General features: G+C 40.1%; 1 protein-coding gene across 7 annotated transcripts in view; it reads left to right on the top strand.

Moving 5' to 3' along the window:
• Window positions 1-17660, top strand: part of SPIDR (scaffold protein involved in DNA repair) — a 562942-nt gene that overhangs the window by 502978 nt on the left and 42304 nt on the right. For all 7 annotated transcript variants that reach the window (XM_028119024.2, XM_028119022.2, XM_028119020.2 and 4 more), the window contains one exon: window positions 17362-17449. In XM_028119024.2, coding sequence (XP_027974825.1) covers window positions 17362-17449 — 88 coding nt within the window. The remainder of the gene's footprint in view (window positions 1-17361; window positions 17450-17660) is intronic.

Genomic DNA, 17660 nt, shown 5'->3' with positions numbered 1-17660 from the left:
ATAGTTTGAAAGTAATTATTGAGGTAATTGCTCCTATAAACATTTTACATATGAATATAGTTTTTTTCCTCCCTCTCTCAGATTTCTGTGGCAATAGTTATTATCATGAGGGCACAGGTAACAGTATAATTCAGAAGCTGAACGGGAGTGTGTTCTTTTGTTAATCTCAAATATGAAATCAAATACTTAAATTAAATATTCCATCATTAGCTGGCTTTTCAGATTTGGAGAATCTTATACTTTTAATTTTAGATAGAGTACTCATGAATCTTTATGAATTTGCCAACGAAATATCTGTTAATATGGGGCACAGAAAAAGTTTCAATGTCAGTAAGGTTCCGCTTTCATTTAACCCTCCAACTAGCTGGCAAATTAGGTGATGTTACTCTATTTTGAATGAAGATTCTGAAGCTCACTGAAATTAAATAATTTGGCTCCAAGTATATGAGCTGGGCCTCAAGCCAGGTCCATCAAATTCCAAAGCCAGCATCTTCGGTATTACAGCTGACATTTAATTACTTCCAGTTTTAGGGGAATTCATTTCTGTAAATTTCCTATTCACTTTATGGTTATAGTCCCTGGCCCTTAAATAAGAAATCTGATTACTTTTTGTCAGTGGTGTTGGTATTAATTTAGATTCTTGGTGTTTTCCATTGTTTTTGTTAAACAACAGCAATAAGCTATCTATACTAGAATTATCTTGAGTAACCGGGAATAGTATCAGATCCATAGTAAATAATTACACCGAATGCTTCAGGTTTAGTTAGAGATTTTCTTTTTCAATTACTTAGACAGTTATTAATGAAAATATAAATTCCAAGAAAGGTAATTTTCATTACCATTTTATTTTATTTTTTAAGATTTTATTTATTTATTCATGAGAGACAGAGAGAGAGAGAGAGAGAGGCAGAGGCAGAGGGGGAGAAGCAGGCTCCCAAGGAGCAGGGAGCCTGATGTAGGACTCGATCCCAGGACTCTGGGATCATGACCTAAGCCAAAGGCAGACACTTAACCATCTGAGCCACCCAGGCGCCCTTCATTACCATTTTTTTAAAAAAGGCAGTTTGCTTACTTCCTAGAATAGCCAACAATGGAATGGATTGTCAGGAAGGCCACTGAATCTGGACTGCTCATCTGTAAAAAGCCTCACATTAGGACTTTCAATATTATCTGCAAATGAGATAATAATATAGTCACTGTTGGTTGTCGCTGTTCAAATAATTAAAATATAAAATAACGAGTAAAGGAAATTTAATGATCTCTCTTTCCACTTGGTATTCATTCCAGTGAGTGCGATCTTCATATCTCTCTTCATGAATGTTAACACATCTTTAAACAAAGAGATAGGGTTTGGTTTTTTTCACTTAATAATCTCATGAAGATGTCCCTTTCCTGACAGACGTTCAGGTTGTTTCCAGTTTTTGCTGCTTCAAAGCTATGCTGCAACAAATATCCTTCTGTGTGTATATATACATGTCTCCTTTATTTATTGATCTTTTAAGTTAACCTTTTTTACTGTGAAATATAGCAAACTATGAATGAATGCATAATTGTAGAGTGTAGAATGATTATAAAGCACACCCATGAAGCCACTACCGAGTTCAAGAAACAAAACATGATCAGTGTCCAGAAGCCACCCCCAGTGTAAGTGTCCTTCCTGGTGACATCGCCTGTCCCTCCACTGAAGATCATCTGAGTCCTCAGATTTCTTCTGTGTTTTTCTTTATAGTTTTAGCATTTTGTGTACATTCTTTTTTTTTTTTTAAGATTTTATTTATTTATTTGACAGAGAGAGAGAGAGTGAAGAGCAGGGGGAGAGGGAGAAACAGGCTCTCCACAGAGCAGGGAGCCTGATGCAGACTCGATCCCAGGACCCTGAGATCATGACCTGAGCCGAAGGCAGACACTTAACCAACTGAGCCACCCAGAAGCCCCATTTTGTGTACATTCTTAAAAATATGGTTAGCTTTGCCTATTTTTGACCTTTATAGAGAGGGTACCATATGTGTGTATTCCTAAGTTTTGCTTCTTTCACTCACCAAAGAGATACCACAGGCCCTAGCCATACACAGCAGCCAAGAAACTTAAGGGTGGGGGCCCTCCCGTTTAGCCCCTCTGTGTTGTTGATAATTTTATTATGCCGATAAACTTCGTAAGATGTATCCATTTATTGTAGGTGACTCTGGTTTGTTCATTTTCATTCTAGATTTATGCACTTACCACAGGCTGTTTATCCATATAATCATTCTAGGCATTTCTGGACATTACAGACAGTGGCATAAGCCCAGTGATGTGTGGCCCCTAGTGTACAAGTGTGTGCCTGTCATGGTGGGGAGGAGGGTGCTTCTTCACCCTCAGTAGGTAATGCCAAACTGTTTTCCAAAAGTAGGAGTTCCAGTCTCCTTGCCTGTTAGCACTGTAAACTATTCTTGCTGCTCTGCTTTCTTTCCATTATTTGGTATCTTTAGATGTCTTTTCCTTATTTTTTCCAGACTTTGTTCTTTTTTTTTTTCTTTTTTTGAATTAGTGGTTTTTTTTTCTTTTTTTTTAAATTTTTTTCAGTCTATATTATTATTTATTTTTATCTCAGATAATTTTGTTACAGTGTCACTCACTTGGAGAACAAATAATAGCAAAAATATAAAATAGAAATTGAAAATTAACCACCCCTCGAAAACAACGAATCATGGAACACCACGTCAAAAACTGATGATGTACTGTATGGTGACTAACACAACACAATAAAATAAAATTAAATTAAAAAAAAAGAAAATTAACCACCCCTCCATCCTCAGTGCCAAGGGCATGGCAATACCACAAACATGCATACTTCATGGAATATTATAATTGAAATAATTGAACTTAAGATCTGGTTCTGAGGTTTTTGCAGCTAAGGTAAAAAGGAGAAACAAAATTATTTACAAGATGTTTATTGTCAAACTATCCCTTTTACTGATCCTGTCTTTATTTTCTTTAATTTAATTTCAATTTACCATGCTATGTTAGTCACCATACAACACATCATCAGTCCCTGATGCAGTGATCCACGATTCAGCCTTTTTCATATAACACCCAGTGCTCCATGCAGTACGTGCCCTCCTTAATACCCATCACCAGGCTAACCTATCCCCCCACCCCCCTCCCCTCTAGAACCCTGTTTGTTTCTCAGAGTCCATAGTCTCTCATGGTTCGTCTCCGCCTCTGATTTGCACCCCCTTCATATTCTTTTTCACCTTGATGGATCTATAGTAGAATCTCATTTTGGTTTAAATCGCAGTTCCTTGATGACTTACTGAGGCTGAGAAACTTTTGCTATGTTTATTGGCCATTTGTATTCCCTCTTGGATCTATTCAAGTCTGTTGCTTGTTTTTTTTTTTTTGCAGTATTGAGCTTTATATATTCTGAAAATGAGTTCTTCAGTGGTTCTACACGGTTTATGTGTTATATAGGTGGCATGTCTTTTTGTTCTTTTTTTTATTAGCTGAAATACTTAATTTATCAAAGTTGTCAATCTTTTCCTTTATGGTTAGTGCTTTCATTTCACTTGTTTAAGAAATCTTTTCATACCCTGAGGTCATGAATGGTACTTTGATTTGGGGATAGCATTCCCAAAGTGGAACTGCTTGGGCCAAGAGTATGTAACTAGACTTGTTTTTGTGACCCTACAGGCAGGGCCTCATTAAGTATCATAAGCCTCTTTGAAATGACCCTTAGCTCTCCTGGGACCACACCCAGCACGGTGGGAGGCTGGGTCTCCTTCCCCGGGTCCAAGAAATCTTCTTACAGGTAATGAGATTAACTGAGGCATCAAGGGAAACAGTAAAATATAAAAGAAGTCAAAAGGGTGTTTATAATAACAAGGGCTACTATTTATCATATGCCAGATACTATGCTGGGTGTGCATTCGTGTATATAATCCTCAAAATAACCCCTTAAAGCAAGTATTATTTTATCCATTTCATAGATGAGGGACTTAAAGCTCATCAAGAGTAAATATTTTACCTTAAACACACTTTTAAATGGCTCCAAAGCAAATTCTGCTTGTGTTATGGTATCCTGAAGCATAGTCTAGTTTGATTGTACTGGGGTTGGGCTTAGGGGTATAGGGTGAGGTGGCCCATGCCAAATGCTTGATTACAAAATAAACCACCATCCCTTCCCTTAGTTACTGTCTGTGATTGGGTAGGGTGGGGGTGGAGGTAAGGCATGAGAACCTTCCCACTGCAGGCTGCCTCTCCTATGACATATGCTTAGAAATGCCAGTTTCAGAACATGCGGGATGGGGTGGGGAGCGTGGCAGCTAACATTGCTTCCTGTTCCAGTAGTTGAAGGGAAAGGTCCTGTACCTCTGTGTTTCCAGCACCATGGTTTTTTCCCTGAAGCTGTCCATGCAATAGCGCAGATTGATTTATTAATTGGGTTGGAGCCCACTCACTTGATAGAGTGTTTTTTTGTTTTCTTCTTCATTATTTGACACCCCATTGTTAATTATTTCAGTCTTAGAGTATAAGAAGGGAGGCTACTTGATATGTGAAGTCATGATAGTAGATTGTAAGGAGGCAGGTTTCTTTTTTTTTTTTCAAGTATCAGCATACTTGTAATAATGTTTGTAAAAAAACATGTATCAAAAAATATGGGCTCACAGATTTTCTGTGGAAATGTGGGTGTTCCTGCCTCCACACTGGTGAGTGAATACAACATGTGAAATAATAAATACCACCTGGGACATGGGAAAGACCTAGAACTTTGCAGACTTCCAGATAGCAACATGTTGCAGGAATTCCTTATTTCCCAAGTAGTGGAGTGTGTGTGTGTGTGTGTGTGTGTGTGTGTGAGAGAGAGAGAGAGAGAGAGAGAGAGAGAGAGATTTCGGGCTAAGGTAGAACAGAAACCTGCAAAGAACGTGTTCTAGTGTGTGTGTGTGTGTGTGTGTGTGAGAGAGAGAGAGAGAGATTTCCTGCTAAGGTAGAACAGAAACTTGCAAAGAACGTGTTCTATACAAAATTGTGCTAGTTAATATTTTTATATCTCAAATCTTGAAGAAAGAGTTGATATTAGGAAGAACATTTTTAAATATAAGTAGTAGATATCTTGTTAAATGTGAAGCATTCCAGAGTTACAAATTTATCTTACATAATTATAGCAGTTTAATCAGTGATTGAAAGGAACAGTGCAAAAGGCTTAATTTCAGGTGTATATTTAATTTACTTTTTTCAGTTTCTCCAGCTATCTATAGTTTGAAAAGTACCTTCCTGAAATTCCGTGGACTAGCCTTGGAAAATGTTCTTCCCTGGATTTATAAAGTATTTGTGGGATATTCTTAGTAGAGAAATGTCTCTGTGGTCAAAATGCCTGATTTGATGCCTTTGCTAGCTACTCAACCTAGGGGTTGGTACGTCCCAGCAGGGGAATGGCTAGAGGGCTGTGTGAGTACGTGTGTACAGGTGCTGAGGTCCAGGCCCAGCTAGCGGTACATTTGCAGTGAATACAACCATCCCAGCAGTATTACTGAAAAGCTGTTTTATAGTATGCATTCTGTTGTTTTCAGTATCTTTCTCATCACCAGAAAAGGTTTAAATCTGAAGTCATTCCTTGAAATTCAGCCATCAGTCAGAACAGCCTATTTCAAAAGCTGTCCATGTCTTTATATAGATGTTTAGGTAAACTCAGGTGAAAATGATGTCTTTTTCTTAGTATTCATGTTCTCCTTAGCTTCCATAAGCACTGGGCATCAGCACACATACAGCCTCTATCTCAGAGTTCATGGCAGACCTGTGCAGGGTCATGGACTCACTCCCATGGGTCAGCAGCATGCCTGGCTCACCTGGGGTGTGGGGGCGCCAACAAGGGGAACACAGAGCTAGTGCCACACATCCTGCCTGTCTTGACTTAGGAAAAGGAAGAGCAGGCATTGTAAAAGAAGGGTGTTAAGGATTGTCTAGCTTTGCCTAGCGTCTCTCTCCTCTTTTCTCCCAGCCCTCGTACTGCTTACTGGGTCCCGTGTAAGCTTTCTAAGTAGAGATGACAGCATCACTGTTTGATTGCAAAAGTCCCCAACCTTTGGTTTTCTGGAAGTTTTTATATTCGTTTGGGTGAGAGCTTCTAGGAAAGGGAAGAAAGATGATGTTTGTAGCAAAATCATTAAGCAGAACTGAAGAGGATGTAACACTGGACTTATTTCAGGTCAGGGTTGGAGGTCTCCTTGCTGGAGATCCTTGTCTTAAGTTAGTTATACTTTTCAAATATCAACTTTATTGAGATTCTGTTTTCACACCATAAAACTTACCCTTCTAAAAGTATACAGTTTAGTAGTTTTTATATTCACAAAGTGTGTGACCATCATTACTGTCTCATTTCAGAACATTTTTATCACCCCAAAAAGAAACTCCATACCCATTAGCAGTTGCTTCCTATTCTCTCCAGCCCCAGACAAACACTAATCGCTTTCTGTCTCTGGATTTGCATATAGTGAACACCTCATATAAATGGAACCATATATTCTGTGGTCTTTTATGCCGGTTTTTTGTACTTTGCATAATGTTTTTGTGGTTCATCCATGTTGTGTCATGTAGCAGTACTTCATTCCTTTTTATGGCTGCCTGATACTCCATTATATGGATATACCAGATTTATTTATGTATTCATCAGTTGATGGACATTTGGCTTGTTGCCACTTGCTGACTATCATGAGTAATAATAACTGCTGTGAATACTCATACACAATTTTTGCTTGGACCTAAGTGCTCAGTTCTCTAGGGTAGATTCCCAAGATCAGGATTGCTGGGTCACTGCCAAACTATTTTCCAAAGTGACTGCCCCAGGTTACCATCTCACCAGCATAATGATACATTTTAAATCACTGGTTATCTAATCTTATTAGGATCTCAAGGTTTCCATGGCTCCTATCAATTTGTTAAGGATCTCCTGGGCCATCTAGTAATGTCTTCTCTAGTAGACCAAACCCTTTTTGAAGGAAATACATTTCAGTATCATAACAAAAGCTTATTTAATTCAAAGTTCTCTTTTGAGTGTAATGAAGATGACATAAAAGGACATAAAGGGATTTAAGCTACCTTCTGGAAGACAGTCTTTTTTCTTCTTAAATTATGTTAAAACTGTATTTATGACTAGCAGAGTCTGATACTAGATTAATTAAACAAGTGTGATTAGACAAAAGAAATTTAGAAACCATAGGTTTCTTAAAAGGAAAGTCAAGGCTTATGAAAAATTCTCAAATGGAAGAGAGAGGGAGAGAGCACAAGCGGGAGGAGTGGGAGAGGAAGCTGGGAGGCTCAGCAGGCTCAGCAGGGAGCCCGACGTGGGGCTCCATCCCAGGAGCTGAGCCACAGGCAGACACTTAACTGACTGAGCTGCCCAGGTGCCCCTCATTTAGCTACTTTCAAAAATTTCTTTCTGTGACTTCTTTGACTCTTTAGTTTCACTTTTTTTCTCTCCAGACCCTCATTCAAGTGTAGCCTCCCCTTGCCTGGTTGAGGAATGCCTTGGGGATGAGACCAGTGTCCCCAAGTGTGTGTGCACACATCCCTTCTCCCAACCTCTCCACCACACCTTCCCAGGCAGGACAGGCCAAGGGGCTCTGCCCATGAGGGAATGCCCAGCTTCTCTCCAGCACAGCTCTCCTAGGGCTCTCCTACTACCATTCTGACTGCCAGGATCTACTCGGGTGTTGTGATGCCTGTGCTGTAGTGAATAAGAGATAACTTTGACCCAGATGATACCCAGTCATGAGAACGTTTTAAAATGTCACCAGATCCTGTTGGGGTGGTTTGATATGGAGTTGGCTTCAGCCTCTTGCCGCTTACTGGTGGTGGCCCCGGAAACCTCTGTGCTCTCCCATGGTGTGGTGTGGGTGTGGCATGGACCCTCTGTAGGAGGTAGCAACACTGCAAGAAAGGGAGCCAGCCCTGCAAGACCACAGGCACCTGGCCGTAAGCAGTGGAGGGCACATGTTGGCTGTAAGGCCTCTGAAGAAATACTTTCTTTTTACCTAAGTCTAAACTACCATGTGTTACTAGAAAGGGTAACCTTAAACAAGTCAATTTATTTGCTGTGATTTTTATCTGTACAAACAGGGTTGTGATGAAACTTAATATATGTAAAATGCTAAAAACAGTCCTTGGCCTATGATAAAATTACCAAGTAATTATTGGTAGCTGTTATTATGCTTATATCTGGATTTTCAAGAGGGAATACCTTACTAGAAAAGAGGATTTGTTGCCTTCTGGGATTCATAGAGTAGTTTTGATCATCTACAAGTGAGACTCCTCTGCTTATTCTCACACCTGTATTCTTGCACAAATGTTAACAATGGGGGCACCTGGGTGGCTCAGTCGTTAAGCATCTGCCTTCGGCTCAGATCATGATCCCCAGGGTCCTGGGATGGAGCCCTGCATCCGGCTCCCTGCTTGTGTTCCTGCTCTCCCTAGCTCCCTCTCTCTGTCAAATAAATAAATAAATCTTTTTTAAAAAATGTTAACAATGGTTCTTGCAGCAATAGTCTCCTTAAGACTGCTTCACCTTTGCTGTTCTCTTTGGTACTGACAAGGCATTCACAGTGGTAGTACGGGCAGTTCCTAGAGGTGGGCCTCCTCTCTTGGAGCAAGTGTGCACCCCCCAGCTGCTCCCATCCCCAGGAAGACATCTTCCTCAGGATCCCCATAGGTCTTTCTCAACACTGCCAGTTGGCCTGCTTCTAGAACTACTATATTCTTCTTGAGTGTTGGGCCACAAGAAAGTATAAAGTGATGAGAATTATTATATTACTTATAAGTAACCAGACGCATTGATCTAATTTTACAAAGAATAGAAAGTTGTCTTTACAACTAAAAATAATATTCCTGTCTAAGTTGAACACTATTAGTAATGATTCAGGAATAAGGAAGATACTATTTCTTAGACTGCACTGTGATTATATCTAAACATACAACTTAAGAGAAATGCCTGAAGCCTGTTATCTTCTTTTTCTTTCTCCTTTAGCTTGTTGTCTTCTGATGGGTAGGAGTTCAGGCACATAGAGCCAGTGCTGTGTGAAGGAAGATGTGTAGCCTATGTCTTCTAATGGCAGGTGGCCATCATCCAGTGCATAGAGAAAGACAGACAGACAGACATGAAGGGAAAATGGTGGAGTCAGTCTTAAGCAACATTAAGGCTTAAAGAACAGTTCCAACTTCTTGGTCGCAGAAGCCCTTTATACTCTTCAAAATTAATGAGAACCCAAGGAGATTTTTTTAAATGTGGCTTATATTAATATGTACCATATTTGAAGGGTGCCTGGGTGCCTCAGTCAGTTAAGCATCTGCCTTTGGCTCAGATCATAATCTCAGGGTCTTGGGATAGAGCCCCACATGGGGCTCCCTGCTCAGTGGGGAGTCTGCTCTCCCTCTGCCCCTCCCCCTCCTTGTGCTCCTGCTCTCTCTCAAATAAATAAAATCTTTTTTAAAAAAAGAGCCTATAGGGGCTCCTGGGTGGCTCAATCGGTTAAGCGTCTGCCTTCAGCTCAGGTCATGATGCCAGGGTCCTGGGATCAAGCCCTACATTGGGCTCCCTGCTCCACGGGGAGCCTGCTTCTCCCTCTGCCTGCCACTCCCCCTGCTTATGCTCTCTCTCTCTTTCTCAAATAAATAATCTTTAAAAAAATTTAAAAAGAGTCTATAGAAATACTTAGCATATTTGAAATTAAAACTGAAAAAAATAAATATTTATTAGTTCACCTAAAAATCCCAATAATAAACCCATTAAATAATAACATAAATAGCATTTTTATGAAAAATATTTTCTAAAACAAAACCACTTTAGTGAGAAGAGTAGTATTGTTTTATGTTTTGCTGATCTCTTTAATGTCTGGCTGATTAGAATACAAGGGAGTATCATTTTTGCCCTGCGTTCAAACTGTTGTAGTATTATGCATCCTGTGGCCTCTGGAAATCTCCCCTGTGCACTCATTAGAAAGGAAAATAAGGTCTTAGAAAATAGTTCTGGCCTTGAGGGCCACCTGAAAAGGTGTCAGAGACCTCCAGGGGTCACCAAGCCCCACTTTGAGAAACCTAGGTCTGAAGTATTCCATTTTTCAGATAATCTGTGTTGCAGAGTTCTGAGTACTACTATCATAGTAGGTATGGGGAAATTACCAACTACATGACAAATTTTAGGAACATTTTATACCCAAAATATATGCTTGATTAAAAAAAAAAATCTCTCTCAGTATGAACTAACTCAGTGGACCATGTTGCTTCTTTACATGTTGCCTTCCTATTATAGTTGACAGCACCACTGGGGTTTAAATCTCCTGGAGCAAATTCCACTCTATCCACACCCAAAAGAAAGTGGTTCAGGCAGTGTTAGATTACCCAGTGAAGACTTGGGAGTAGTAGTTAGATAATACAGTATCAGATGAGGAAAATAGCCACTAAAATAACTCAGAAAACAGGCCTAGCAAGCATGTAGTATCAGTTAATCTAGTATGCAGAGGGAAAAACTTGCCACCTTTACCTTCTTCCAGTGTTCTGGAGGCCATGAACATCTTAGTTTCCCTTACCTGAGTAGTTGGTTTTCCAAATGGCATTAATTATCTACCAGTCAAGATAAATAAGATTGGAGGGTGCCTGGGTGGCTCAGTTGGTTGAGCGACTGCCTTCAGCTCAGGTCATGATCCTGGAGTCCCGGGATCGAGCCCCGTATCGGGCTCCCTGCTCGGCAGGGAGTCTGCTTCGCCCTCTGACCCTCTTCCCTCTGGTGCTCTCTCTCTCACTCTTTCTCTCAAATAAATAAATAAAATCTTTAAAAAAAAAGATAAATAAGATTGGATATAATAAGACCAGAGGAAGTCAATCATTCATTGCACCAAAGAATTTATAAAATTCGTGTAAAAATATATAAACTTAGCATTGTTTCAAATGGCAGTGAGCCTGGAACCCCATTTCCTTCCTCATCTATTTGTATATATTTCTGAAAGTCCTCTTTAATATTGTCCCCAGTCACAGTCCTTACTCTCACAGCCTCCTTTCCAGTGCCAACCAGAGGGCCTGCTGTTGCTGCCCCAGGACTGACCCCAGTCATCTTTAACTCGTCATATGACTGAGAGCATTGTGAGTCAGGGGCCAGAGATCTGCCATTCTCAGCCAAAAGTTCTCTAAGTGGATATACCCATTTGGTGTTTTCTGAGCATGCATAGCTTATTCAGTTCAGTGCACCATTCTTGTCCTAGGTTGGGGCACCTTCACTCTTATTAACCCCAAGAGAGGCATCTGAGTGTTGACACCGTTTCAGATTCTTATGCCAAATTTATGAGACTTTTTCTGGAGATGCCCTCAAGTTGGTCCCCTCTTGCTGTAACTCTTGTTAGAAAGAGAGGAAGAGTTGGAAACCATTTTTTTTTAAGATTTTATTTATTTGAGAGAGAGCAAGAGAGTGAACATGAGCAGGGGCAGAGGGAGAGGAAGAAGCAGACTCCCCTGCTGAATAGGCAGCCTGACGTGGGGCTCGATCCCATGACCTGAGCTGAATGCAGACACTTAACTGACTGAGCCACCCAGGCGCCCCGAGTTGAAAACCATTTTAAAGGAAATCTCTGATCCTACGTCCTGCTTATGCTTTTGGTCACAGGAATAAGTGTCTTTGAAAAGAGTACACTTTGCATTTATGAGTAGTTGTATCACTAGCTTATTATATGCTAGTACTTTACACACCTAGACTATTTATAAGAAAGTGACGGCTACACAGGATCATCTCTCTACTATCTTTACAACTTTCTGTGAATCTGTAGTTAGTTCAAACCAAGTTTTTTTTTAAATCAAATGAATTGCTGATTAAATAGTTTTAAAAAAGCAGTAATAGTTAAATAACTGTGAATTAAATGATACTACTTTTTTGGAAGTTTATTTGAAAGTACCTAAAAATACCAATAATAGCAATAGCAGTTGCCATTTATGCCACACTCAGGCACAAAAGATACATTCTCTCTAGTCCCCACAACCACCCTGGAAACATGTCCACAGCCCATGGCTGGGGGGGGTCACAACTAGGCTTAGACCAGACCTGTGTGTGACTAAAGAGGATCCTCTTTTCACTCTAAGACACTTCTCTCCAGTGATTACCACTGTTTTAACAGAGCCCTAACTTTTTGGTTTTCAAGATGGATAATAAAAGTAATACATGTTCTTGGGGCGCCTGGGTGGCTCAGTTGTTAAGCGTCTGCCTTCAGCTCGGGTCCTGATCCCAGTAGGGTCCTGGGATTGAGTCCCGCATTGGGCTCCGTGCTCTGCAGGAAGCCTGCTTCTCCCTCTCCCACTCCCCCTGCTTGTGTTCCCTCTCTCACTGTGTCTCCCTCTGTCAAATAAAAAAATAAAATCTTTTAAAAAACAATAATACATGTTCTTGTTAAAATTTCAGTGTCCAAAAGGCATAAAAGTGAATGTAGGAAAAAAATACTAAGAATTTTTTTTTTTTTTTTTTAATTCATTTGAGACACAGAGATACAGAGAGAGAGAGCACAAGCAGGGGGAGAAGCAGGCCCATGGCGGAGCAGAGAGCCCGATACAAAGTTTGTATCTGGAAGTTACCTTCCAGATGCAAAGTTTCATGTTTCCAAATTTTAGAAAATACATTTATTTAACTTGAAAGCAGAATTGGATTTATAACCCCCCACATTGTTGGGAATGTAAAATGGTACAGCAACTGTGTACAGTAGTTTGGCAGTTCCTCAAAAAGTTAAACACAGAATTACCATTCGACCCAGCAAATCACTCCTAGGTTATCTACCCAAGAGAACTGAAAATAGATGTCCACACAAAAACTTGTACATGGATGTTCATAGAGGCAGTTTTCATAACAGCTGAGAAGTAGAAACAACCCAAATGTCCACAAACTGATGAATGGATAATATCCATACAATGGAATATTATTCAGCCAAAAAGGAATGCAGTACTGACACATGTCATAACATGGATGAACCTTAAAAAAATTATGCTAAGTGAAAGAGGCCAGACACAAAAGACCACAAATTATATTATTCCATTTATTTACAATGTCCATAAAAACAGCGAGTAGATCAGTAGCAAGAGTGACTGCTAATGGGCACAGCAGGGAGTGTATCTGGGATAATATTGGCATGATAAAACATTCTGAAAGTAGTGGTGAAAGTTACACAACTCTATGAATACACTAAAAATCAGTGCACTGTACACTCGAAAAGTATGAATTTTTTCATTTGTGACATATCTCTTTTAAAAATGGGGTTTATACCACCTTCTATGTTCCTATGGTACAGTAAAGAATTTGGGGTGTTCATATTGCATCACATCTCACAGAAAGGATACCCCTTTTTATGAACTATCAACAGTCCCTGGAGACCCCAATCAAAATACTACTTATTTTTTGTGGTAAATATAATTTTTTACTGTGGTAAAAAATATATATATAATGATATGTACATAACAAAATGTACAAAATGTATTTTAAGTGTGCAGTTTGGTAAATATAATTTTAATATGTGCATGTATCTTAATGTCTTCCCATTTAAAAAGTACATCTGTTACTATAAATAAAAATGTAGCTATAGAAGCTGCCTAATTTTCTGAGATGTGACCCAAATTTTTCTGCAGATTCACTTCATGTAATCTATAAATTAAGATATATCCTAAGAAATTTATTCTGGCAAAATGACGTTTTCAGATTTTTTAAATCATATTTATAAACCTAATGACTTTATATGTCCTTTTTCTCTATTTTAATTAAATATTTATTTTGTAAACTTTTTTAAAAATTAAAATATAAACTTTTGGTAGCCTCTACCCTGTCAGGCAGCTTGTTTGTTGTTTTAAACATATTTTAAAAGGATGGCTTTTTTTTTTTTAAAGATTTTATTTATTTAACACAGAGAGAGAGAAGGCAGGAACACAAGCAGAGGCAGTGGGAGAGGGAAAGGCAGGCTTCCCACCTAGCAGGGAGCCCAATGCGGGACTCGATCCCAGGACCCTGGGATCATGACCTGAGCCGAAGGCAGACGCTTAATGACTGAGCCACCCAGGCGCCCAAAGGGATGGCTTTTAAGAATGAGTTTCCTATGCAACAAAGTGAAACCTTATGCAAAAATGAATGGTAGGGAATGAACTGAAGTGGGAAGAACAATACACTCTAACTGTGCCAAAAGTTAGCTTCAGCACAAAGTCTGTCCCACTCAGAGGCTGGAGTCATTTGGAGGAACGTGTGTCTTGCCCAAGACAAAGGTTCTAGTTCATAGAGCAATAACAGCCATCTGAATCATATCTATTTTCCACGACAGGAGAGAAGCTGATTTTTTATAAGACTAAGCTTTTTATTTAATGCATAGGGATCCTATACATAAGAGTCTACATTGAAATATAAATTTGTAACCAGTACAAACTTTAAAAAATTAGCCATTAGTAGCATCCTCTAAATTAGCATCATTAAATTCAAATAGAACTTTTCTAAGAATATGTTCGTAGTACAGCACTTCTCAAAGATAATTCCAAGGGAACACTGATTTCTTGGGATATTAATAGTGATTACACCAAAAAGGATTTCATGGTTATAAACTGAAGAAACTTCCATTTGTCCAGATTTTACATGTGTCTTTTACACAAGGTTTTTCAGAGTCTACCACTCCAGGGTGTTCTGCTAAGCCACAGATACGCTGCACACCGCAACCCTAACTGACCACAGAACCCTGTCACCATGGTGTTTATGGGACTCCACACAACAGAAACATGTATTGAGTACTTATTCTAAGCATAGAAACCCTCGTAGATGCTGTGCATGCATTATTTATTTCACTCCTAGCGGTAACAGCAGTTACATACTGATCTCTCCCAGTTTTAGAGAAGAGGAGACAGAAGGGCCAGGAATTAAGCAACTTTCTTAAGGTGTCATAGTACATAACCAGCAGAGCTAGAGCGAGACACAGGTCTGACTCCAAGGCCCATGCTGCACCCACTCCCTGTTAAACAAGGGGCTTGAGTAACATCTTAGCTTTATCTTAGAAATGTAGTCAGGTCTAAGGTGAGAAACAGTTTATTTATTGGTGTAGAAAATTGCTGTTTACACTAGAACATTGCATTTCTCAGACTTACAAATAGGAAATGAGCATATCAAAGGTGCTAGGTCTGGGGCGCCTGGGTGGCTCAGTCGTTAAGTGTCTGCCTTCGGCTCAGGTCATGATCCCCGGGTCCTGGGATAGAGCCCCGCATTGGGCTCCCTGCTCAGCGGGAAGCCTGCTTCTCCCTCTCCCACTCCCCCTGCTTGTGTTCCCTCTCTCGCTGTGTCTTTCTGTCAGATAAATAAATAAAATCTTTTTTAAAAAAAGATGCTAGTTCTGATTTCTGCAATGAAGTATGTAGGCACTTGTGATAGTGGGTGTCAGTTATTCATTCACCAAACCAAGTCTTTTTGATCACTTTGTATGAACTGGGCACTACTCTGCAGCAGTGGAAATGTAACTGGGACAAATCCATGCCCATCCCCTGGGGAGCTCACATCAAACAGTGGGAGGATGGAGGAGGAACACGAGTCAGGAGGCATGCTCAGTGAAAAGAAAGGAACCAAGCCGGGAACAGGAAGTCCCGGGCACATGGCAGACAGGGAGCAAGTGGACAGTCCGTGTCCTGTTCTCCCTCCCCCTCACCCAGAGGCACAGTGGACCCACCCAGTTCCTTAGTCTTGGGGAAGGGCAGTGAGAGGTCAAATGAGCTCACCTCCAAACCTTCCCTGACAGCCTTTCCTGACATTAGTTGGCCCTGGGTCACCCAGCCCTGTCCATCACTCACACAAATAGCTGCAGCAGTGTACTTCTCAGAAATAATCAAGAGGGGAACACCTGGGTGGCTCAGTCAGTTAAGTGTCTGCCTTCAGCTCGGGTCATGATCCCAGGGTCCTGGGATCGAGCCCCACGTTGGGCTCCCTGTTCAGCAGGGGAGTCTGCTTCTCCCTCTGCCTGCCACTTCCCCAGCTTGTGCTCTCTCTGTGTGTCTCTCTCAAATAAATAAAATCTTTAAACACAAAAACAAACAAACAAAAAAAACGAGAGGAAGAGAGTGAATTTTCACTAGGCACTCCTTTTTTAATTCCCTGCCTTTGCTTATTTTTTGTGCTTGATTTTGAGCCAGAACCTGAAAATTCACAGGAATGATACTGAGCTGGGTCTTTGTCACAGGCCACACTCTCCGTGGGCTTCTTCTATTGTAAGTGGTATAAGAAACCAAAAGGAGGTGGAGAAGTGCTTGAGTCTTGTTCTAGTACATGATTTTCAGGTTCTGAGTTGTTCACTTTTGTTAACTGCCAAATCCTAAGCACCTAAAACAGTACTTGCTATTAAACACTGAAAGAAATAATAATATGTCACATTAATTATTAAGGACACAAGCTTTTTAAAAAGTAAACAACATATTATATATTAATATTGTTGAAACTTAGAGCAAAATCTAAGAAGCCTTTGTGAGCTATTCGTGTATGTGTGCGTACACACACTCATACCTATAGCAACTAAAACAGGATTTTCTCATTGTGGTAAAATGTACATAACACAAAATTTTCCACCTTAACCATTTTTAGTGGCATTGAGTGCATTCACACTATTGTATATCCATCACTCTCATCCATCTCTAGAATGTTTCCATCTTCCTAAACTAAAACTCCAAACCATTAAACATTAACTGTGCATTTCCCATTCCCTCAGCCCCTAGCAACCACCCTTCTAGTTTCTGTCCCTGTGAATTTGACTGCCCTAGGAACTTCATGAGGTGAATCAAAATATTTGTCCTTTTGTGTCTGGCTATATTCTTTATTTTAGATAATTTGATAAATAGATAATTTTCTTCTTATGTGGGTAACACATACCTGTTTTGGAAAAAGGAAACACATAAAAGCCCAGTGAAGAAAGTGAATATCACTTCTAAGCTCTACTCAAATACCGACTAAAATCATTTTTATATCTTTCAGTCTCCTTTTCCTTTGGCTTATTACATGTGGGTGCATGCGTAGATATACACATAAAGACATTATAATTTGTTGCCTGCTTTTCACTTAGCAAGGTATCAAACATTTTTCCATGTCTTTAAATATTTTCTATGTAACCATTTCAGTGGCTGTATAATACTTCATTGGGAGATGGATCATAATTTAATGAACAGTATCCTTCCTGTTTTTGTGCAGTTTCAAAGGCCTGTTGGTCTGTGTGACACTGTCTTCCCCATCTGAATCACCACGCATCCTGAATGGTATCTCCTTGGCATTAGGAATGGTGTCTGTTAGGCAAAACTGCATATGACCAGATCATAAAGAGGCACTTAAGTGATGAATACTATGGACAACATCCTTTCTTTTTCCAGGACAGCAGGGCTTTTCAGTTTGATCGATACCATGTGGCCTCCAGTGATGCCTCTGAAAGCACCTGGCCATGGCCGAGCCTGTGAAGAGGTAAGACACCATCGGAAGAGCTTCCCCTGGTCACTACCTGCTCTGCCCGCTGCTGAGCCAGGCCCCACTCATAGTCCACATCCCTGAAAAGGGGAGGTCCAGGGACTGAGAGCCAGGAGGACAGAGATTCAGTCTTGCTCACCTCACTCCAAAGTCCAAACTCTGGCTGCTTTCTCTGCCTATGCCATTCCATTCTTCTTGTGGTTAATTT

Source organism: Eumetopias jubatus, unplaced genomic scaffold (assembly GCF_037043125.1).
Source record: "Eumetopias jubatus isolate StellerSeaLion01/CBP00866 unplaced genomic scaffold, mEumJub1_p1.0 scaffold_4, whole genome shotgun sequence".
NCBI lineage: Eukaryota > Metazoa > Chordata > Mammalia > Carnivora > Otariidae > Eumetopias > Eumetopias jubatus.
This window is presented reverse-complemented; position numbering and strand designations above follow the sequence as displayed.